Below are 25,132 nucleotides of genomic sequence, written 5' to 3'. Positions count from 1 at the left end.
GGTAGTGCTGGGGTGCTCTCTGGAGCCTTGAACCAGGTTTCTGTTACTGCACAGATATCGATGTTCTCCATGCTAAGGAGAGTTTCAAGTGCGTGCATCTTGAGGTTTAGTCTTCTGGCATTGAGTAGCATTACTCTTAGTTTCTTATCCCTTGTGATACCTATGGAGGTGGGTTTGTCTTTTGAGCCTTGCCTAAAAAAGGCACTATGGGGGAAGCAAGAGCCTTTGCCAATATCCGAAAGCCCAGGGGTGACAGGTGCAAGCTGTCCTTAGCGAAGCATTGTGGCTTGTCGAGCATGTCATCCCAGGCTGACAGGCATTGGATCCCCTTTGAATGACACCAATACTTAAGCCAATTGTTGAAATTGATCATCTTGTCTTCATATTGTGGCATCATTCTTGGTGAGGGTAAGATGCTACTCAAGGTCAGGGTCATACCGGCCTGGGCTACATGCTCAGAGAGCTCCTCTATGTCTCTTTTCATGTAGTCCAGGGAAGTACATCTCAGGTCATTCACACCGGCATGGACAATGATCGAGTCATATTTGTAGTTGCCTTGGAGTGACCTGAGTGCTTGTGTTATGTGGCGGATCCTAGTGCCCGACAGGCAGCTCACCGTGACCTTCTCTTTGTTCAGCCTGGTGAGTGGGACGTCAGTGTGCCTGATGATAGAGTCACCTATTACAAGTGTATCAGGTGTGTTGTTTAGCCTTAAGGGCTGTGACAGTTCGGCACACTGGCTTTGTGAGCTATGTGTTGCATGTGTTTTGTTTTGGGGTAGCGGTTGCTTGGGTGTCTGCTTTGGAGGTCTCTGCTGCTTAGGCAGATTTTTATTTAGAGCCTCAGTATGTTTTGTGTGTTTATGTGTTTGGTTTGCTGTCGTGGTAGGTCTATGTGAGACTGGAATTGTAGTGAGTGTGGTTTCCTTCTCCTCCTGACTGGTTACGCCAGTACTGAGTTGAGAGAGCTTAGCCTCCAGTTTGGCTATATGGTTGCATCTCTCACATGTGTTGGAATTTGTTGGGAGGAGGAGAGGGTTGTCTGTGTACATGAGGCAGTTGTAACATTGCCTCAAGATTCCCAGATTCACCAGCTGGACCGGAGAGGAGATTGACAACTGACCTTTGGACATGCTAGAATAGTATTGGGAATTCCTTTATAATTGAAAAAAAGGGCCAATGGGGAACAAGGTACTCAAGGGGAGTTTGTGAGGGTGCTTTTAATTTTTTAGTGCTGACTTATATAATTGATTTAGTGAGCAAGTGCCAGGTAACTTAAATGCATTGTGTTACAGGTAACTTAAATGACAAACAGTAACTTTCTTTCAAGTGAAACAAGGAAATAAGTACAGTAAGCAATGCAGATATCACTAGGGATCCACAGAAGCGCTGAAAAGCCGCGTTTTAGGTGGAATTAGTGTTTCAGAGAAATAACAAGCAAACAAACAACAAGCATACAAACAAAGCTAGATTCAGCAGGCCTGGATCTAGTCTATGCTACAGCAAATAAGGTGTACCAATTTCAGTAAGAAACAGTTCAAATATGCAGGCACTATAAGCCTTTAACCAGAAATTCCCAGCTCAGAAGGGCAGAGTCCAGCCTCTCCTCCCACAAGAGTGCAGACCACGAACCTTCTTAATGTAAAATAACTGGCCTGAAGCCCAAGTGCTTAAACCAGAACTAATACACTTTTAGAATAACAGACAGTGAGCCCTCAATCAGCAGTTCCCAACTTAGAAGGATGTAAGCTACCTGTCCTGCCACCACAGTGCAGGCCACAAACCTTCCTAATGTAAAACAACTGGTCTGAAGCCCAAGTGCTTAATCCAAGACTTAGAATGATAGCTACACTTTAATCAAGTTACTACCAAGCAGTAATAAATACAATTGAATATTTTAAAGAATGCCTGGATTAGTGTTCAAGTTATACAAACAAAGCTAGATTCAGCAGGCCTGGATCTAGTCTATGCTACAGCAAACAAGGTGTACCAATTTCAGTAAGAAGCAGTTCAAATATGTAGGCACTACCAGCCTTTAACCAGAAATTCCCAGCTCAGAAGGGCAGAGTCCAGCCTCTCCTCCCACAAGAGTGCAGACCACAAACCCTCTTAATGTAAAATAACTGGCCTGAGGCCCAAGTGCTTAAACCATAATTAATACACTTTTAGAATAACAGACACTGAGCCCTCAATCAGCAGTTCCCAACTTAGAAGGATGTAAGCTACCTGTTCTGCCACTACAGTGCAGACCACAAACCTTCTTAATGTAAAACAACTGGTTTGAAGCCCAAGTGCTTAAACTAAAATGCTTAGAAAGAGTTACACCAAGCAGTAATAAATACAACTGAGTACTATTAAGATGACGCAAAAGCAAAATAAATTAGGAAGAAACACAAATACAGTAAAAGCAGATACATTTTTTTTTTTTGAGTGAGCAAATGAGATGGGCCCAGGAGTTACAGGACAGAAACAAGTGCAAATGCAGGCCTTCAAATCAGAAAGTTGAGAGAGATGGAAGACCGCCGAAATGGCCAATAACTACAAATTCTGCGCCAGAACCACTCCTTATGTGGTAGACAGGTTACCTAATGCTTACCACTCCCACTGATAAGCTAGAAGGCTTCCCTACAACACAGAAAGGCTTGGGGGGGCTCAGAAGCTTACAAACAGTCCTGGATACAGGAAATCTGTATCTGGAACACTAATTACAGGAAAGGTAGGAAACAGGCTTACAAATTTTTTTTTTTTCAGAAAAGTAGCAAAAACAGTAGTAAAAACAATTCACATGCAGTGCAAGCTGGCACACTTGAGTATGTAGCAATATTAGTCCACACACAGTTTGAAAAAATGTAATTAAATTAAAAAGGACTAAAAGCAAGTGCAGAAAGGGTTTATTACGTAGAATGCGGTAAAGAGATGGGACTGGGGGAGTGTCCTCGATCAAATCTACAGTGGGGCGGGCACTGCAAAAGCCACCAAATTTAAACTACAACCAAGAACAGGGAGGGGGGGGGGACAGTTTCAACAGAGATGTGAGGAATCACAGTGCAAATTATAAAACCAGAAAAATATTTACTGATCTCTGTATATTTGCAGAACAGTAAGACAACAGATATCTAAGCAACAATTTAGCTCTAAAATACAGAATAATACAGAAAAATATACTCAGCTCTATATATTTGCAGATAGTCTTGTAAGGCTCTCTCTCAGTGCAAAGGTTCCAATTTAAATTTAGTTACAATTTAATCAGGCTACTAACAAGCAGTAATAAAGGCAGCAGAATAAATTTAATTGAGTACTTTTAAAAGAGGCAAAAGCAAAATAAGGTAAAGTAGGAAGAGAAACAAATACAGTAAGGCAGATAAAGTGCAACATTTTTTTTTATTATTTATTTATTTATTTTGAGATGGAGGAAACAGAGCAGATTAAGATACTATAGGTGAATGCCCTTCCCAAGTGCTCTCTCTGTACACTGCAGAGGAGATAGGACTGGTAAGAGTATCCAAAATCAAAATATGATCTCACTGTACTCAGTTGAGTGAGCGAATGAGATGGGTCCAGGAGGAGTGTGCAAAAAGTGATTTACAGCAGGGGCGGGCAATTCCAAAGCCACCAAGATTAACACCACAACAATAAACAGAGAGGGTGGGTGGGAAACTACTGCAGAGATTCAGAGACACACACAATATTTACTGAATCCAAGACACACAATAATTACTCACTCAATTCTTAAACCAGATGAAAGTACTTGTTTTACAAGTTTTTTATGTGGTTTTATTGTTTTCTTGGGCTGTTTTCCAGTATATTTTAAAGAGTCTAGTTGAATAAATGCTTGCAGTAATCTAGGTTTGCTTGTCTTCACCACCACTGCATTGGATTTTGGTTTTTAGTTCGCTACTGTTGTAGTCAATAGCAGGGAATATGATGAGCAACTAGCAGAAAAATGGGAACACACCCTGATTGAAGCAGGTCTCAACCTGCTCAGTATTTTGCTGGCCAATAACAGGAAACTACAATCCAAATACAAAACCCTGAGAGAGCTAATGGAGATCTCAAACTCAAAGAAAAGAAACTACACAAACTAAAAAGGGATCAAATGGGAAGACCTGGTCACCAAAAGAGTAACCCAAGGATAACACATTCCACACCCCAAAGTGCACTGACACCGAAGTGACAACCTGGACTTCCCAAGACCAAAGAGAACACAGGAATTTGGTCAAGAGATCAGAGTACCCTGAACAAAGCAATAACCAACCACATTTGTACGAGAAACATGATTTTCCTCAGGCCTGGAACCAACCAAACCAGAACTTAGACACCGCCCTGAGAGGCACATAGTGATAACAGAAGATTCCTGGATGAGGACTCAACAACCTTCACACTCCAAGGACAACTAGGACCCCAGGGCCCCTACTAGACAAATCACCAGAAGGAAAGTACCACCACAGGGACTGCAGCTGGCAGGGAAAACGAGATCTGAAGCGCCTATGGAAACCTCTGTTAGAACCCCCCCAACCGACAGGAGAGATGAAACTGAACAACCGACTAACAATAGTTAAGGTATGAAATCACTCTACCAAAGATTTGATTGCTGTAGAGACAAGAGGTGCTTGAAAAAGGGCTCACCCTCATACCCCCAAAACACAGGAACAATGTGGATACCCTCATCCACTTAAAACTGTTTACGAGGAAATCTAACTTAAATCAAGGAACTCTAACCTAAAACTGTTTTTGACAACAAAGAAAGCAAGGCTTCCTCTAACACTACATATATCCAGAAATGGAAGAAACTGTAGTAAAAACAATTCACTGCCTTTAAAACTAAATGTGAAGCCAACTTGAGAAAAGTGCTAAATACACTACCCAAGAGGAGACTTTACAATCTCAAGAGGGACGAAAGAGCAGAATTAACAAGTCTTAGTCAAGACACCACAAGACACTTCACCTTTAAAAATAAACATGAAGCCAACTTGAGAAAAGTGCTAAATACACTACCCAAGAGGAGACTTTACAATCTCAAGAGGGACGAAAGAGCAGCATTAACAAGTCTTAGTCAAGATACCACAAGACACTTCACCTTTAAAAATAAACGTGAAGCCAACTTCAGAAAAGTGCTAAATAAACTACCCAAGAGGAGACTTTACAATCTCAAGAGGGACGAAAGAGCAGCATTAAAAAAGTCTTAGTCAAGACACCACAAGACAATTCATGAAAGCCAATAAAGGAGGAGGAATTATGGTGACAGACACCATGACTTATAACCGCAAAATTACCAACATGCTAGATGACCCGAAATATTATCAAGCTGCCAACCTTGGCAATATCACCGTGGCTTTTGAAGGGATCATGACCCAAATTAATGGTCTAAATGATAAAGGACTGATCAGCAACAATTTATATGAATTCTTTACAGTAGACCACCCTCATCTCCAAATTACAGCAAAGTAGCTAACTTGGTGCTGGATGGGATCACAAATTGCTTATATCATGGCTGACACCAGAGGCCAGAAATCTTTGATGCCAAAGATTGAGTGATTGAGAGACAACTCATGAGTTAGCAGAAAGTACAAGCTCAATCTGGCACTTCTTCTTCTTCTTTCGGCTTTTCCCGGTTATGGGTCGCCACAGCGGATCACCTTGTCCGCTCATGATTGGCAGTGGAGTTTTACGGTGTCGAGTTGCCAGCCCGGCGCCCAACCTTGCACACACATGCACACACTCACACCTAGGGCCAATTTAGAGTGTCCAATCCACCTGCAGCATGTCTTTGGGATGTGGGAGGAAACCGGAGCACCCGGAGGAAACCCACGTGACCACAGGGAGGATATGCAGACTCCGCACAGAAGGCACCCCAGACGAGGATCGAACCGGAGAACCTCTTGCTGTGAGGCGGCAATGCTAACCACTGCACCACCGTGGCAGCCCAAGCTCAATCTGGCACTAATACACTGTTATACTCCTGGACATGCATAGCAACAGAAAGCACTGGGAAGAAATCTCCCACTGCCAAACTCTCATGGCTTTTTGACATCATGGGTATGAATGTGTTCCCCCCGTCTGCTGATGTACCTAACCACTGACATATTGCCTGTTTGAATCAAACTCACATCCCTGAGGAGGGAGCCCTGAAATGCTGCAATGTTAGCAGGATGGCCCTCATCTTGAATACACTGATGTGAAGACTCACCTTCACTGAAGTCCACGTACCTTGGACCATCTTTCCTTTGAAATGCCTCACCCCCACTCCAGAAGCGAAGCTTCCATAGTCACAGTGACCAGCGGGGGTAGCAGAATGAAAGGGCAACCTACAGAGACCATATTCCGAGTCCAACCACCGCCGAATATGCTGTCTGCAGACCTTTGTGAGACCACTTGGAAAATGTATAAGTTGGACTGATAGAGAACAATAAACTGCAAGAGTTCACATGCAGAATCTGGCATGAGAAACAAGAGCTATAGAAGCTGCCATTGACCCAAGGAGCTTAACAATGTATCTGGATGGAGGCATCTGGTGAGATAAAACTACTGACAATTGATGATGCACAGTAATGATTTGTGACTGGCTATTTGTAAGGTTGTATGCAGGTGACATCCTATAAATTCTGTTGTCTGAACTGGCCTGATCTTGGACTTTTCTATGTTGACTGTGATCCCTGATGGATGAATAACTAGAACAAGGACTCCCTGGTTTGAGCCAAGTAGATCCCTTGTGGCAGCTGTTATGAACCCGTTCTGTACATAAGGGAGTGTCTGGAACCCTTGCAATTTGAGATGAGTTGCAACCATTGCCATCCATTTGGTGAACATCGGGGGGTTGGGTGAGACCAAAGGGCAATGCTCTAAACTGGGAATGACTGGCTGAAAAAGCAGGAAACTTCTGTACTGTCTGGATATCTTTATGTTATACTAGATGTCCCGGAGATCATCTTTCATCAGATGAGGTAGAATGGAATGAACCATGATCATCCAGAATTTTGTCTGTTTTACAAACTGATTTAACTGACTGATGTCTAAAATGAGTCTGAGGTCCCCATTCTTTTTCAGAATCAAAAAGAATATTGAGTAGACTCAGGATTCTTGCTGGTCTGGTGGAATCTCTTGAATGACTCACTTGTCTAGCAGCTTTTGATTTCTTAAGCTGTGGCCTTCCTCTGTGGGGGTGGAACACTGGGAGGCTTTCTTGAAGAGTTTCACAACAAAACAAGAAAAGGAATGATGTAGTCTCTGCCTATTAACTCTCTGCACCCAAGAATCTTGAATGATGGCCATCAAGGTATGGAAATGGAGACACAAGCACCACTCAACTGCCTCCAGAGTATGGCTGCTGAATAACCATTCAGGAGAGCTAGAAGGGTTTGTCAGCAAAAGAACTTCAAAACCCGTGATTCTGTGGATAACCTCTGCCTTCGGAGACATTATGGAAATGCTTCGTATTAGAGGGGGGTGGTCAGCCCAAAAACCTTCCTCCGATGAGTCTGTGTTTCTGGAGGCGTTTGACGCAGGCCCATCTACCTCTTGGGTGTCCCCTACCGCCGATCCCCTGGTAGATCTGATCACTACCAGGGCATGGAAGGAACCGGACACTGTGGAGCCCATACCAAAGAGACCAGACAAAATCCTCAGTCCACCCACAGATAGGACGGTTTAGAGCAAGGGTGCTCCGGTAGATGCCATGTTGGTGGAGGCTGCCACCAAGAAGGAACTGGCCCAGGAGAGTTCCTCGGTCCACCCTCCCGACAAGGAGTCTCGGATGATGGACCGCCTAGGGAAGCAGATGTTCGCTTCAGCTACCTTCTCCATAAGGTCGCTGAACTATATGGCACATGTGATACGACTCCAGCGGGATCTCATCAAGGAATATGCCAGGTCGCCCCCAGAGTCCATGTCGGCCGAGGATAAGAAAACATTCTCAGTTTGAATGGCCACTCAAGTCCATTTCGAACACTTCTATGCGGCTTCTTTCCCATGCTACGGAAGGAGCCGCTATAGCTAGTGGAGTGGGCATTTTCTTACGACGGCATGCTTGGCTCCATCTCTGCGACTTTGCAGAACCCTTCAAGGCGTCCTTCGCAAATGCCCCTTTTGACGGCTCTTCGCTGTTTGGCAAGACCGTCCGCGACACGCTGGTCCAGAACGAGAAAGACAGGAAGATGTTGTCTGCCGTCGGGATCCGCTTCTCGGCTCCCCAGAGGTCCTTCTCCAGGAACCAAAGGGGACAAAAGAAGATGTGGTTCCGGAAATCTCAACAGTCCCGTTTCGCTCCGGACCCCTCGTCCTTCAGAGGCAGAGGAAGACAGGGTGGACGCCGGCCCAGAGGCAGAGGGGGGGAACTGAAGAATTTCGGGTCGAGAGACGCCTTTTCGGATCGGCCCGTGCAGCAGCCCTGAGGGGTTACCCGACTGCTCAACTCTGAAGGCAGTCAGTGGGCATTTCTCGAGGCACCTAGCAATTTGGGAATCCATTACAACGGATCGCTGGGTGCTTCGGATCATATCCAGAGGTTACACTATCCCCTTTCTGAATCTCCCTCTCAGACCCCGGAGCCTCCCCGATGTCCCACCCAATCAAAGGGAGGCAGCAGCCACAGAAATAAAGCAGCTGCTAGAAAAAAGAACAATCCAGACCGTCCCCCAAGATCAATCTGGATCAGGCTTTTACTCCAGGTTCTTTCTGGTGCCAAAAAAGATGGGGGACTTAAGACCAATCCTCAACCTGTCCACTCTAAACCTGTCGGTTGCCAAAGAAAAGTTCTGGATGGTCACCATTCAATCCATTCTCCTACTCCTGCAGGAGAACGACTGGATGTGCTCTAGAGACCTCAAGGATGCATACTATCACATTTTGATGGACAGATGATCCAGAAGGTTTCTCTGCTTCAAGCTGGGAGCCAGACACTATCAGTTCAGGGTCCTCCCCTTTGGTATCACCACAGCCCCCAGGGTGTTCACCAAAGTTATGGCAGTTGTAGCAGCCCACCTAAGGCTTCAGGGAATACAGGTCTTTTCATACCTAGACAACTGGCTCCTGACCACCCCCACCCGGCATCTACTAAGTTCAGCCAGGAATTACTTCCTTCACTTGGCCTCTCATCTGGGAATCTCAATCAATCTCAAGAAATCCTCCCTTCAATCAACTCAAATCTTGGCTTTCATACGGGCCAGGTTAGACACAAACCTGTTGAGGGTCTTCCTAACTCCGGACAGGCTTCGAACTTTGACACTCCAAGTGCTGGCCCTCCTACAATCCCCGGCTCCTCCAGCGGAATTGGTCCTGAGGGCGCTAGGTTCCAAGGCTGCCGCCATCAATCTGTCACCTCTAGCTCATCTAAACATGAGGGTCCTACAATGGACCTTGCAGGTACAATGGTCCATCCTGCAACATCCACTAAGTGCATCTATCCCCCTCAGCAAGGTTTGCAGGAAATCCCTACTCTGGTGGATCCAGTCCTCAGATCTCCGGGAAGGGCGCCCCTTCTCAATGTCCCCACCCCAAGCCACAGTGACCACGGATGCTTCTCGCCTTGGGTGGGGGGCACTGCGTGGGCAGAACCGTCCAAGGCATGTGGACCCACTCGGAGACCTTGTTGCACATCAATGTCCTAGAGATGAGAGTGGTGCTTTTAGATTTGCAAGCACTCCAGGCCCTTCTTCCCTTAGGGACAATTGCAATTCAAACAGACAACGTGTCAGTAGTCTGGTATATCAACAAACAGGGGGGAACCAGATCCTACCCGCTTTGTCGAGAGGCCATGAGAGTTTGGGAATGGGCGATCGCCACCAACCGCTTTCTCATAGCAACGCACATCCCAGGTCAGTCGAACATTTTGGCAGACAGGCTGAGTCGAACCATCCTCTCACCATATGAGTGGTCTCTGAACCCGAGAGTAGCAAAGCAAATCTTCCTCAAGTGGGGTCAACCTTGCTACGATCTCTTCGCATCGCCTTCGAACGCAAAGTGTAGCGAGTACTTCGCTCTACTTCCTCCACCAGGGGAATCCCCCAGTGACGCTCTAGTGCATGTTTGGCCATCCGATCTACTTTATGCTTATCCGCTTCTTCCTGTGATGGTAAAATCCTTGCAGAAAACTTGTCGGTTGGGGAGCAGAGTGATCCTCATAGCCCCATTCTGACCTCGTCAAACACGGTTCCCTTGCCTATGGTCTCATCTAGTGAATCCTCCATGGATTTTGGATCCCACTCCAGATCTGATATCTCACCCCCTAGGGTTGACAACCGGACAATCTCAAGCTCACAGCTTGGTTGATCCAGTTCCAATAATAGCTAGGACTCCCAGCATCTCCTCTTCTGTTAAGGCTATTTTAGTAGCCGCTCATAAACCTTCTACTAGAAAGGTCTATAAGAGCAAATGGAAATGTTTTTCGATCTGGGCGGAACATAGAAATTTGGATCCCTTTACAGCCCCGATACCAGCTGTATTAGATTTTTTGTCATATTTATTTGACCAAGGTGCCAGCTCCTCTACGGTCAAAGTCCAATTAGCAGCGATTTGCCACTTTCGTATGGGAAGTGATCTCAGTCCTTTAGCTTCTTCTAAGATCTGCAAGACTTTCTTAAAAGGTACTTTCTTGTTAAGGCCTCCTGTTAAGGATGCAGTCCCTCCGTGGGATTTAACCCTTGTTCTCCAGGCTCTTACTGGCCTTCCCTTTGAACCTGCAGCTTCGGTGGATCTAAAATATTTATCTTGGAAAACGGCCTTTCTCCTTGCTATCACTTCGGCTAGAAGGGTTTCGGAGCTTCAAGCCCTTTGTGCCAAACCTCCATACCTGGTCTTTCATAAAGACAGAGTTTTTCCTCAGGACCAATCCCTCCTTTTTGCCTAAAGTTGCCTCTGAGTCCAACATTAATCAATCTATCAATTTACTGTTTTTTTCCCCAAATTATCATAACAAAGGTGAATACAAATTACATTCTTTGGACGTGCACAGACAATTGAGGTTCTACTTACGCAGGACTGCTGAGCATAGGAAATCTGGGCAACTCCTTGTATCCTTTTCTAAACCTTTTTGTGTAAACCTGTGTCAAAAGCTACATTGTCCAGATGGATTTCCCAATGTATACTTCTCGCATATAAGAGTTCTGGCCGACCTGAACCTGTCGGAGTTCACGCCCATTCCACTCGATCGATTTCTACTTCTGCTGCTTTTTGGTCCAGAGTGTCCTTGGATGACATTTGTTCAGCAGCCACTTGGGCTTCATCCCATACTTTTATTACCCATTACAAGTTGGATATAATTTCCAGAGGGAGGGTGTCCTTTGGCTCCACAGTGCTCCGGAATATTCTTCCATGAGGACCTCCCAAGTTTTATTAGCTGGGGTCTCTGTCCCACAGGTTGATGAACAAATGAAGTTAACTACTTCAGATAAAGAAGTTATGTACTCACCATAACGTTCCATCTGAGTAGGTAACTTCATTTGTCAGCAACCAACCCCCCCCCCCTCCATCCCCCTAACCTGTAGTTCGTCCTTTTAGGATCTTTGTGCTTCCTTTTCCAGATGACATCAGGTTAGGATGTTTAGCTGATCCTTTGTTTTGTAGTATTCTATGATACTATAGCAAACTCGATCTGAGGACAGAGAGGGATGGCAGGGGGTTATGGGTAAGGGGGAGGAGCTTGGAGCTCGGATCTTAGCTGAATAAAGCTGCCGGCTCGGATCCGATTTGGATCCGATACCCACAGGTTGCTGACAAATGAAGTTACCTACTCAGATGGAACGTTATGGTGAGTATATAACTTCTTTTTATCATCTTATTAAAATTCAAGGTTTCAAAATATCCATACATGAAACCATTTTCAGTAGCCCCACCCCATCTATGAATTGGCACTATTTAAATTTTAAGTCAACAGCTGCCAGCTAGCTTTGTATCTACTTTAGACACATTAGTAAATAAAGACATTAAAAAGAATTATGGATTAAATAATTTTGGAAAACATAATCTGGAAGATAAGAGTGACAACTGTCTTAGAAAGGCTGAAGTAAACTAATGTGGATGAGGAGTTCTGCCTGTCTGAAGCTCTGTCAGCAACATTTATTTATTTATTTATTTATTATTTATTTTATTTTACATTTGTTGACCGGGCTAGTCTAGCTGGATATATGTCCATTTTCAGTAGAGGCCCGGGGAGGAAAGCTCCAAGAAACATACAAAATTAATATAAAAGTCATAACAGATCAAACTAAAAAAAAACAGCTACTGTTACATAAAAACATTAGTTTTTAAAAAGTACAAAATACAATACTCATAGTGAGCATAACATGAGCAGTAAGCAGCAAAGGGTAATGTACAAGAGGGTACACTATACACATATACACACATTTTATTTGTAACAACATGGTATATTGATTCTTTACGGGTAAGATTATAAAGATGTAGAGTGATAATTAGTGTAAAGGAAGAAAGTTAGTCAGGGTTAGTACAGGAGCATAGCCAGTGTTTATTGAGAAATAGTTACATGATAAACTGTACTCACCTGTGTTGACGTAATAGCAGGTTTTGTGCAATTTACCCATGAAGAGCTCCAGTCCAACGATGGCATAAATGATGATCATAAAAAGTACAAGCAAAGCAATATGGAGGAGAGGTACCATGGCTTTGATAATAGAGTTCAACACAACTTGCAGACCTGGCAATACAAAGAATAAAACATGCTTACAGAAATGGTCACAATACATGGAATAAACAGATTTGGTTGCAGATTGTGGAAGAAGATGGTGCACCTTTTGCATGGCAGAAAAGTGTTTTTCAGAAAAAACATTCATTGTGAAACATGCAAAAGAAACCACATGCATTCTGAAAATAGATAATAAAACATGACTACACAGGCAAGATGACCAGTGCTCCATAAAATGCATCCACTTCTCACACCCTAACTCTATGCAGCTGCTACTTCTCCATATTGTCCTAGTCTTCACACATCTCATGCTCCTGGGACCACCCCACTTCTTTGGATTTTTATGACATAATGTTCCAAGGTCCTACTACCCTCTCTATAAAAGCATGCTTACTTAAGCCCAGCCAAAACTACAAAAAAAATCCCAGTTACCATCCAAGCCTCCTCCTTGCCTTTTTAATCTTCTAGTTTAACATCAGTGACTGCAATGCCAGAATCCTGCAATACACTCAGGCCATAGAACCTACCCATTTTTCCAAACTGTACGTAGCCACTGCACTCATCTGTCAATCCTCTTGCTCCATATCCTTTGATCATCTGAGTGTAACGATTCACTTCTGCTACGTCTCCCCTTTCCTTCTCATTTGCTTGATGTCCTTTTTCCTATAAGAACTACAAAGTAATATTGCAGATTTGGCTTTAACAGCAACCATTAGAGGGGAAGAATGACATTTGGTTTCCTCACCACATAACCCAGTACCCCACTGGCCTTTGCCAAAACTAAATTATATAGTTTACATTAAGTTTAGGGATGATGACCATTCCTACCTCCATTTTCTCTTCAGTCGTCTCTGTCTATTCATCTAACTCTGTGCTTTGTTCCCAGTGTCACATCTTTAGACCTGTATAATGCCTTACTTAAATCCTTTTTTATTTTTCTGTTAAATGGTCAAATGAACTGATCCACTTTACTTTTTTTCAGAAACATCCTGGACAAAACAGAGGTACATTTATAACAATATCAAATTTTATTACATCATTAGGTAGCAACATAATGTGACTTAATTCACAGAGGATGGATGTGGACATCTCCTGTGTCAATACTTGGTGTAAGACCAGGGACATTGAGTGGTAGGGGGTGTAGTCCAATGAGGAGCAGGAGGGTGGATATGGCTGAGCTGCAGCAAAGGTGTAGCAATATGCAGAAAAATTCTTAAAATACTTGGAAACACCAGCAGCCTCCCTAGTAGACTGCATTCTAATGATATCTACTAATATTTTCTTGAGTTTTCCATATCAACAACCAGTACAGTAGGCAAGTCTACAAGTAATTTTTTTCTACCCTGCATGAAAAAAGCAAGAGTTAATCAAACATGTACATCAAAGGTGTTTTTCTACTTGTCTTTTTGCTGTAGAAAGAAGACCTGTGCATGTATTATCTTACCTTGTCCATTACAGGATCCCCCTCTGCCCTTCTGCCTGAGGGCTGACTTGTCTAATCAGGAATCTACAGAAAGACATTGGGATTTCCTAAACCACAGACATGTGGTTATCCTTCTGGTTCCTCAAAAAAAAAAGAACCTCTGAGGGGGCTCTCAAAAGGACTCTGATAGAAGATGGGTCTATATTAGAACATCGAAGTTTCAAAACTTCAAATGTTCTAATATCGACCCTTATTCTGTGGAAGCTGAAAATATCGAAGCAACAGAAAACCATATTTTTTTTCCTAGGGAAAGAATTCGGTTGTCCGTTTCTGTTGCTTTGGTATTTTCAGCGCTGTGGTGGAAAGTTATGGGTCGGGTTCAGGTAAGTGTGCAATTGAGTGCAGGTTAGGTTAGCTAGGGTTAGGGTGCAGGTTAGGTATGTGTGCGATTGTGTGGACGTGAGGGTTAGGGCGGAGTAGGTGAGTTAGAGTTAGGGCGCGGGTGAGGTGAGTGTGCAATAGTGACAGACCTTAGGGTTAGGGTTTGGGTTAAGGTAAGTGGATAGTTAGTGGTGTTTGTATAGTTTAGTGTAGGGTTAGGTGTATGTGTGTGGATTGCTGTTTGTTTGGTGTGCTTGTGTTGTGTGTATGTGTTTTGGAACAGCAAATTTTTTCCCTAGGAAAAAATTCGCTGTTCTGTATGTTCAATGTTTTCAGCTTTCTCTGAATATGGGTCGATATTAGAACATTCAAAGTTTTGAAACTTCAATGTTTTAATATTGACCCTAAAAGACAGCACCTTGCTCTTCAAAATTTTTTCGTAAGGATGCTTTAAAGTTATCTACAAAGTCACACAGGCACAACCATGCATGGCAATGCCAGTGCCTGATGCTCAAGCTGCTTTATCTGCTGTGTTATGAAGCAGTTTCATGGACAGATGACAAACAGAATGGTTGAAATTTGAGATTCAAGTTGTCTCCTGATGTGTGGTGTAGGTGATCACTTGAGGGAATCCAGTGTGTGCTCTGCCAGATAACTGGAGCCACGTCATGTAAGTAATATAGTTCAACATCCAAACAGAAAAGGTTCCTGAGGCGTAAGTTTGCTTCCTGAAATGGTCAGTTATCCTCAACTCTCTGTACAGTGGATGAACCACACAGCTTTCTTCAGACAGTTCTTTTCTGGTGTCTGCTGCAACAACAATCAAATTAGTTAGAGGGCCCTTGCTCTAATATGGTATGTCCATGGGCAGTCTTAAAATTTGATCAGGTTTGTGGGGAATGGGTTCCACCATGTCGGGCTCCTACCATGCCCTTTATGCTACCAAGTCAATCAGATATTCTGTGGCAGTTATTACCAGGATGTACAGTGTGCAGACCTAAAAGCCTTCAACAACAGTTCCTCATCCAGGGAAGGAGGGTCAGTGGGTCAAGCATCCCTCTGTCACATCCATTCTAGGATCTCTCCAAACTGAAGTCCTCAGGAGGGAACTAGGAAGAGCCCTCTTCTTCATCAAGGTCTGTGTCAGGGTTGAGTAATTCTGTTGGGGAACTGATGTGTCTCCTTTTATACTGATGCTTTCTGGGAGTCTGGGGGTATAATCTTCTGAGGACCCAGAAGTGTCTCTGGGAATTTTGTTGAATGCTAAGTTTGAGGCATTTGGTACTCCCCTGTTTCTTGGATCAATTATGAGGGCTCAAAGACTCAGACAGACGGGTGTCTGGGGAGGGGTCCAAAAAGCAATGGAGCATCTCTCCTTCCTACATTGTTAATCCTTTTGAAAAACTTGAATACAAATGCAGACCCCGATGACACCAAGGACAACTTGGCTGGAACCTACTCCATCCCCAAGGAGAAGGAGAAGGAAGTAGATGGCAGAACAGAAGAACCTCCAGTACAGACAGAGAGATAAGTTTGATCCGGCACTAAAGCTGGTGCTGATGTATTAAATATTGAACCACCCAACACTGAGAATGATGCCAAACAGGTGAGAATCATGAAAACTGCTGAAGGCTTGGATTTGTGTGCTTAATACCAACACACTGGTGTCCAAGGAAAATGGGGTATTGTGTGTCGGATTCAAAGTTGGCACCAATGGATGGGCTCCAGCAGGTGCCAACAGAGGATGCCCTGGCACTGTTTTCAGCTTTGACATCACTGGCATAAGGTTATCAGCTGAAACTGGAGTAGATGGGCCAATCCAATCTGCCCAGAAGTTAGACAGGATGGGATAACCCCATGTCTATTTGAGATTTGACAAACACTCTTATCATTCGATTCCAGTCAATATCCACAGGAGGCTGAAGGAGGTGTAGAGCCAAGAGTCCTGAAGAGGTCCCTCGCTGAGGACCTGTTACATGAGGAGGTTTTCTTTGAAGAGAGTGGTCTGGAATCAGGATGGCCTCAGTGTCTATCGAAGTCTGCACTAAAGGCTTTGGAGCAGCTGATGGATCAGAGCTGAAAATTCTAGAGAAGTAGGCAGTTTAGATATCTTTGGAGTGGGAGAAGGAAAAGGGGATTCTCCCTACTTCCTTTTTCTTTTCTCCTTTTTTGTTTCCCTCTTTCAATTCTTATCTTTCTCTCTCTGTCTTTATATTTACCATTTCTTCTTTCCTCAACATCTTCTGAAGACTAATTAAGTAGGAGAAATTTTAGCATCAACTTATTTTTGCATTTCAAAAGGGAATATGGTCTGAAGGCCTTATAAATCTCACAGAGAGACTGAAGGTGTTCCAGCCCTAAGTGCGTGACACAAAGGCCATGTGTGAGCTGCGGTGGAATCCTCTTCCCGCATTTAGAGTACTCTTCTTATCCCCAAAGCTTTCAACATACTTAGACAATAGCTATGCTAGCACTATGGCACAACAAAAAAAGTTAGAGTGGCAGGAAATTACAACAACAATAACAACAACAGTAAGAGGCAGAATAAACTTGTACTATACAATTTTTGCTTAAAAACTGAAAAGGTTAAAAGTAGTGTTCCACATGACCAGGATGGGAGTAAGCCTCAACCTATCAGGGAGAAGGCTGAAAAAAACATTCTAAAATATTTAGAGAAGTCACGCTCCCTCTCCATATATATATATATATATATATATATATATATATATATATATATATATATATATATATATATATATATATATATATCTTTTAATTATAGAAAAATGAGTGACAGAAACAAAAAGATGACTAAACTGAGAATAAAGACTGAAGAGATCCTGGAAAATGGCCATCTTGGTGGCTGTTACTTCTACCAAGAGGATTTCTGAGCTTCAGGGTCTATCTTCTAAGCCCCCTTATATCTTATTCTATAAAGACAGAGTGACTTTATGTACTAACACATCCTTTATTCCTAAGGTAGCTATAGAAAGCAATATCAGTAAGTCCATTCAACTCCCAGCATTTTTTCCCAATTTTTCTAACAAAGGAGAGTATGTCCTCCACCTCTTAGACGTTCATAGACAGCTCCGGTTTTACCTACACAGTAGTAAACAGCATAGAAAGTCTGATCAGCTTTTTATAGCTTTTTTTCTGACTAGACTTGGTCAAGCCTAGTCAAAAATTACCTTAGCAAAATGGATTTCAGATTGTATCTCCTTCATTTATTCTTCCAGAGGTTTACAGTTACCTAAACCTCCTAGGGCATAGTCTACCAGGGCTATGGCTACTGCCTCAGCTTTTTATACCAGAACTTCTATTGATGACATTTGTGCAGCAGCCAGTTGGTCTAATAATCATACATTTGTGTCTCACTACAAGTTGGATATCATTTCCAGGAGCAGGACTTCTTTCGGCTTGATGGTGCTGTGGTATAACCTTCCATGAAGGCCACCCAAGTTACTCGTATCTGGGGACTCTGACCCTGTTGTGAAGGTGACTGAAGGAGACAACATCAGATAAAAAGTTATGTCTTATCATAACTTGGCATCTGTGTTGTCTTCCTTCACTCATCCTCACTTTCCCATCCAACCATCCCCCTGCCCTTTCTTCTCGAGGAATCTGGATAACTTCAGGACTCTTATGTTCTATGTCTGAGCCTCTTCTGTTGTTTTTTGATGTCTGAATGTGGCATGTCTGGATATGGCAAACTCGATCTGAGGTAATTGGGTGGATGCAGGGTATTATGGGTATGAGGGAGGAGCTTGAGAGTCAGATCCAAGTCTGTGGATTGGCCAAGCCAGATCCGAGGGTCGGACCTGAGACCCTACCGTGAGGGTGAATGAAGGAGACGACATCCAATACGATGTTTCTGTTTAGACTGTTAAAACATGAAGAGACTTCTGGCATATTTTAAAATGTGATTTACATCTGCTAAAATGACAAAATGTGTGGATTTAACTGCAAATTCTTCTGGAATGAAGGCTGAGATGCCTTGAAGCTTAAAAGAAGCATTGAGCCTTCACTAATGAAATAATACCAGTAAGCAGACTGGCAAAAATGAAACAAGGCAAATTGCCAATTTCAGAAGTAGTTTTTCTTGGCTTTACTTAGCTGCTTTACTATGAGGGTCAAGTTAATTTAGAAGACGCAGTGCAGAACAATTAGTGTAACTATAATCAGCACACATAATAAAAACATGTCTTATAATTCCAAGCTGCTTGCTCTACAACTGCAGCTGGCTGCTGCATTATACAGTTAGTGTTACCTGCATACTTCTCAACTGTCCAGATTTTTACATAATGTCCACATTATTGCCTTATATTTTTGTTCTTATTCTCATACAATTTGTGTTTTTCTGGCAAATCATTGAGGATTGAAGTCAGTAAATGACAAACTTGAGTTTTAGACTTCATATCCTTCAAAAACTGCATGCTAAGACAAATCTTGTTGCTCTATCAACTTTCTGTTTATACAAACAATATTTAAAATGTCTCGTTATTTTTTGGCCTTTGCCCCCCATTATTTTAAGCTCTGTCCAGATTTCTTGGGCTAAGAAGTTGAGAGTTATGTTTACCTGACTAAAGAAAATCATGAATGAATAGTTTCAAGAAAAGAAAAGGATGAATGTGACAACCTCTGGGCAGCTTGTGGTAGTACATTAATTACTAAAATTACTGCAATGCACACTAAGTAAATCTACTGTATTGTACTAATCACATCAACATTCTAAAAAGATGAATGTCTTCTTCTCAAGTAAGCATTCCCAAAGAAGATGATAATTCATTTCCTGCCAAACCTAATATTTTACACAGACAAACATTTTCCTTCATATGTAATTCTGGAAAATAGTCTGCATGTCTGCTTCATTTCCCAGTTTGCTTCCATGCTACAGATGTGTTTAGTCACAGAAAGTAATGGTGTGTTTTCTTGCTTGGTACAGACTTATTTTCACAGGAGGTCAAAGGAGGAAAGCTCTAACTATAGAATACATTTCACACTGAGAATCATGAAGTTTATATGACATGTGATCAAACTGATCAGATTTCCTGAAAGGCTTAGTGCAGTGTAGATAAAAATGTAACTGGCAATGAACATCAAGTAAATGCAGGGTATATTCATCTCTGTTTGAGAAACTTGGGAAGAAAACTGGAAGATTTATGGATTGATTAATAAATGTTTGCAAAGCCACCTTGGGGAGGAAAGAGGGTTTGGTTCTCAAAGACACTCTGTCCTTAGGAAAAATTAAGTATGGAGCCTTTGAGGATAATGCATGCAGCTCTGAAATTCTCCTGGGATAACTGACAGCCACCAGGAATAAGGTATTTTTGGGATAAAAATTTAAGATGCACTTTTGCAGCAAGTACAATTGGAAGACTGGTCATGGCCTGTAAAAGAATGGCAGTATCCCATGGAGGGCTTGGATCCCTAAGTGGAGGTCAGATTAAGAAAGTACTTTGAAGAAAAACTTTGAACAACCTACGGGAAGCAATGAGTGCATGATTCTCTCCTATGTGAAACAAGGAAATTGCAGATAAAAAGAAGTTATGTACTCATCATAACATTCCATGTGAGTTGTTCCATCTCGCCTTCATTCTTCACTGATGGGTTTGGAGCCGATCCTCTGCTCTGACATGGCCGACTAGCAAGCTCAAAGTTTTCCAGTAGCTCGAGACCCAACCCCTTATCCCACAATGCACTGCTGGAATTACCTCAGATCTTGTTTGCTGTATACCATATAGAGATGCTATAATAATTCTGCCTAGGAATGAAGACACATTGAGAAACCAGGATGAAGACAGCCTCCAGGTCAACTGCCAGCCAGGAGGAGGAAGGAGGGAGGGACGTGAGAATGAAGGCGAGATGGAACAACTCACATGGAATGTTATGGTGAGTACATAACTTCTTTATGTGAAGTTGTTCAATCTCGCCGTTCATTCTTCACTGATGGGTAGTGTCTCTAGCACCCTAACCCTGGGTGGCTCATGGAAGTACACTCTTCAGAACCATAGAACCAAATGAAGCCCTGTCCCTGGAGGCCTTATCCACTTTGTAATGAGTTATAAAAGTGTGAGGTTTAGACCATGTGGCTGCAGCACAGATGTTGTCTAGAGGTAATTTGGCTTGAAAGGCTGAAGAGGTAGAAACTGCTCTGGTTGAATGAGCCTTCACCTTACTAGACAAGGGCATGTTATGACAAGAATAGGTGTAAGTGATACAATCCGACAGCCACTTAGACAGTGTTGTTTTGGCAACTGGTTTACCTTTCCTGGTCTCAAAAAAAGACACAAAAAGCTGATCTGATTTCCTAATCTCTTTTGTTCTGTCTAAATAAAATCTAAGTTGTCTGTGAACATCAAGTTTGTGCAACATATATTCCAATTTGTTGGTGTGATTAGGAAAGAAAACAAGCAACTCAATGACTTGATTGATGTTAATCTCTGAACATACTTTAGGAAAAAAGGATGGATTTTTCCTGAGAGATACTCTGTCAGCATGAAGCTCTGACACTCTGTGGGCTGAAGTGAGGGCTACTAGGAAGATAGTTTTCCACGACAGAAATTATAGCTCACAAGATGATGCAGGCTCAAAGGGAGGAAGAATGATGCGAGATAACATAAAATTCAAATTCCAGGGAGAATAAGGAGTCTTCACTGGAGGCCTCATGTGAAAGGAACCTTTTAGAAAAGCTTTAGACAACTGGTGAGCCATAATATCCAATCCATCGATCCCTAGATGGAAATTAGATATAGCAGCTAGTTGTACCCGCACCGTAGCAGACGCTGCTCCTTTATTGAAAATTTCTGTCAAGAATTGTAAAATAGAAGACAATGCCGCTTGGTAAGGGTCAATATTATGGTAGGAAGCCCAAATGGTAAATCTCTTCCACTTACTACGATACAACTTTCTAGTGGAAGGCTTATGGGAAGCCAACAAAATTTGACTAGTATCATGGGAATGATTATAAAGCCTGGCTATGCGGGGAATTGGAGCAGCCAAGTGGTTAGCTTCAGTGTCTGCAATGAAGGATGGAGATCCCCTGACGGATGTGTCAGTAAGTCTGGAACTGGGTCCAGGATCCATGGGTCTTCCAGAATGTGATGGTAAAGAAACGGAAACCAAATCTGCCGAGGCCAATGAGGGGCTATAAGGATGATTGTCCATCCCAGCAACTTTGCTTTCTGTAAAAATTTGGGTATCAGACGAATTGGGGGAAATGCGTAGAGGAGACCCGGGGGCCAATCGTGACCAAGAGCATCCCTCGAGGACTGACCTGGCGGAGAATCAGGGCAAAATAGCTTCTGCATTTGTTGTTGATATGACTGGCAAACAGGTCGCAGGAAGGCTGGCCCCATTTGCGGAAAATTCTGTCCGCAATCTCTTGTTTGAGGGACCATTCGTGGGGCAATAAAATTGCCCTGCTCAGTTTGTCTGCTATGACGTTGGATTTGCCCGGGATGTGCATTGCTAACAGAAAGCGCTGGGATGACACTGCCCAATGCCATATTCTGAGGGCTTCTCGGCAAAGGGGGTAAGACTTGGTCCCACCTTGCTTGTTCAGGTACCAGACCACTGACATGTTGTCTGTCTGTATTGCAACTGTCCCTAGAGGAAGAGAGTCCTGAATGTATTGCAACGCTAGAAGTACTGCTCTCATCTCCATGACATTGATATGCAGAAGTGATTCTTGATCTGTTCATGTGCCTTGGGCAGTCTTTCCCTGAAAATGCCCCCCCCCCACCCTATCAGGGAAGCATCCGTGGTCACAGTGGCAACTGGAGGGGATAGTATGAAGGGACGTCCTATTGTGACATGAAGAGACGTCAACCACCACTGAAGATCCTTCTTGCAAGAATTCGTTATCAGGATTGTGTGATTCATTGGAAGTTCTTGGTAAGACCATTGCGTGAATAGGAACCATTGAAGAATCCTCATATGCATCCTTGCTAAGGGGATTGCCAAGATTGCTGCTGCCATCAATCCTAGTACTTTCAATACCTCTGCAGCTGGTGCTCTGTTCTTTGATACCAAGGACGTGATGTGTTGGCGAAGAATACAAACCCTTTCTGGTGGTTGGCGTGTCTAATTCTGTCCGTATAAAAACGATATGCTGCAATGGCAACAAAGCAGACTTTTCGAAGTTGACTGTAATGCCTAGCCGATTGCAGAGTGTCAGAGTAGCCTCTCTCGCTTGAAAAAGTTGATGCCAGGTGGTGGTGGAGGTAAGGAGCCAATTGTCCAAATACAGAAAGACCTGGAATCCTAGACGCCTCAGGTGAGCCGTGACTACTGCCATGCACTTGGCAAACACTCTGGGGGCTGTAGTGAGACCAAAGGACAGAGCATGGAATTCTTAATGATTGGCTCCCAGCCGGAAATGCAGGTGATTCTTGGATGGTCTGGCCATCTTTATGTGGTAGTACGCATCCTTGAGATCGATCGAGCACATCCAATTGTCTTTCCCTAAAAAGGGAAGTATAGACTGTAGTGTGACCATTCGGAACTTCTCTTTCCTCACAAATTGGTTGAGTCTGCTGAGATCCAAAATGGGTCTCCAGTCCCCTGTTTTCTTTGGAACCAAAAAGAATCTTGAGTAAGTTCCGAATCCTGTTTGGTCTGCCGGGACTGGCTGGATGACTCTTTTTTTCTAGCAACTGGCGTACCTCTATTGTTGCTTGTTCCCTGTGACTGGGTGGAACGTCCGGGATTTTTTTGACGGGAAGGGGCTGGGTGGAGAACGGTATGAAATACCCTCTGGAAATGATACTTTGTACCCAATTGTCATTTGTTATATCTAGCCAGGCTTCTGGGTACAATGACAAGCGACACCTGACTGTTTCCAGAGTAGGACAGCCGGGCCTCCCTTCAGGAGCGCTGGTAGGACTGACCAGAGAAGTGATCTATGTCACCCTGGTGTTGTGGACCCCCTCTGCTGAGAGGGTGACGTCTTCCATTGTAACCCCCTCCTCTGCCTCTGGAGGGGGGCTATCCACGTGTGTCTTGAAAGGCTCCTTGGGCTTTCCAGAACCACATCTTTCCTCCCCTCTGACCTTTAGGAAAGGGTCGAGTGGGGGTGGAAAAACGGACTCCGACGGCAGACAGAGTCTTTGCTTCTTGTTCGCACCTGGTCAAAGTCTCCTTCACCTTTGGCCCAAACAAGGATGAGCCGTCAAACGGGGTATTCGTAAAGGAAGACTTGAAGGGTTCCGCGAAGGAACAGAGTCGCATCTAGGCATACCTACGAAGAGCAATTCCTGTACCTGCAGCTCTACTCAAACCATCAGCTGCGTAAGATACGAGATGCATGGACGAGTTAACTACTGCATTAAGTGTAGCAAGCTGGGTAGCAACTTTGTCGGATACACTCGTAGCTACAGCACCCTGAAGAGTATCTCCCAACTCCTTAAGGAGATCTCTCTGCAGTCTGGTAAAATGGGTTAAGTAGTTCAGTGATCTGAGTGAGAAAGTCACTGAACTAAACATGCATTTCCCATATCTATCCATGATCCTGGATTCTCTGTTAGGAGGATGGATAGACGAGGAAGTCTCAGACATTTCCTTTTTGGTGGCGGCCGTCACCACCATGGCATCAAAAGGGACTCCCTTGGTCAAAAAGGACTTATCTACGGGGGTAGAAATATACTTATTAGGCCTCCTAGGGACAAGTTCCATAGATTCTGGTGACTCCCACGCCCTATGAGAGACCAGATCCATAAGCTCATCATAGGGTGGAGACACCCAAGAGGTGGAAGGTTGAGACCCGAACACCTTCAGGAGAACCGACTCATCCTTAGTAGGGCTCTTGGGCTGCCAATAACTCCTCTGCCTAAGAATTTCAAGAATCTCCGCAAAGGAGATGTCCTCAGAGGGGGATCTAGGGGACCCTTCTGATTCATCCAAGTCAGTGTCTGATGTTAGAGACTCCTGTGGGGAGTCCAAATGCCTCCTCTTGCATAATCTCTTCCTGGGAACTTCTTCAGGGGGAGCCTCTGGAGAGGTCTCAGAAGAGCAGGGAGTGCCCTGTGGGGCTACCCGAGGCTCTGGGTCTCTACGCTTGGGATGACCAGAGGAAACAGAAACTGACACAGGCACTTTAGGGGAGGACGAGGCCAGACCTGGAGATGAGGAAGTCTTAGGAGACAACACTCGCCTCATGGCTTCGAATGCACCACGGCTCCGATGAGAAGGAGTCTACGGATCAGGAGGAGCCGCGATCCCCTCCCGCACCGAAGCTATGGGCTCTGAGCCCGAGGTAGGAGCCGAGCTCACCCGAGCCGAAGCCTAGAGAGGAAGAGTCGGCACTGACAAGTCCGTGCAACTATCCTCCCCAGACCCGACCGGAGAGTCTCGGTTCCTAGAGTCCCCGGTTGGCACCGAGGACGTCCGAGCAGATGGAGCCAACGACACTGGAACAGGTGTCGGCTGCAAGGGATCCACAATCATTAGGTCAGCCTCCTCCAGCTCCAAAGGTCCGGTATGGCTCTGAGGAGGAGCAGACAATTCAGGAGTAATGGTCTTCGGCTCCGACGGTTGGGTCTGAGCCGACAGCAATTTAGCTAGGCCTGATGCCTTTAAGAACTTCTGAACCAGCCGGTCCATATCCAGATCGGACAGGCTGACCGAAGACCTGGAGGAGTAAATAGATGGAGCCGATTGGAGAAGTAGAGAGGGAGGTTTTTCGGCAACCGGTTCCAAAGC

General features: G+C 43.9%; 1 protein-coding gene across 3 annotated transcripts in view; it reads right to left on the bottom strand.

The window, feature by feature from the left end:
• Nucleotides 1–25,132, bottom strand: part of CACNA1S (calcium voltage-gated channel subunit alpha1 S) — a 3,469,037-nt gene that overhangs the window by 2,795,866 nt on the left and 648,039 nt on the right. For all 3 annotated transcript variants that reach the window (XM_044076603.1, XM_044076604.1, XM_044076605.1), the window contains one exon: nt 12,490–12,642. In XM_044076603.1, coding sequence (XP_043932538.1) covers nt 12,490–12,642 — 153 coding nt within the window. The remainder of the gene's footprint in view (nt 1–12,489; nt 12,643–25,132) is intronic.

Source organism: Protopterus annectens, chromosome 7.part0 (assembly GCF_019279795.1).
Source record: "Protopterus annectens isolate FY-2018-M chromosome 7.part0, PAN1.0, whole genome shotgun sequence".
NCBI lineage: Eukaryota > Metazoa > Chordata > Ceratodontiformes > Protopteridae > Protopterus > Protopterus annectens.
The sequence above is the reverse complement of the archived record's forward strand: the minus strand, read 5'-3'. Positions and strand labels throughout refer to the sequence as shown.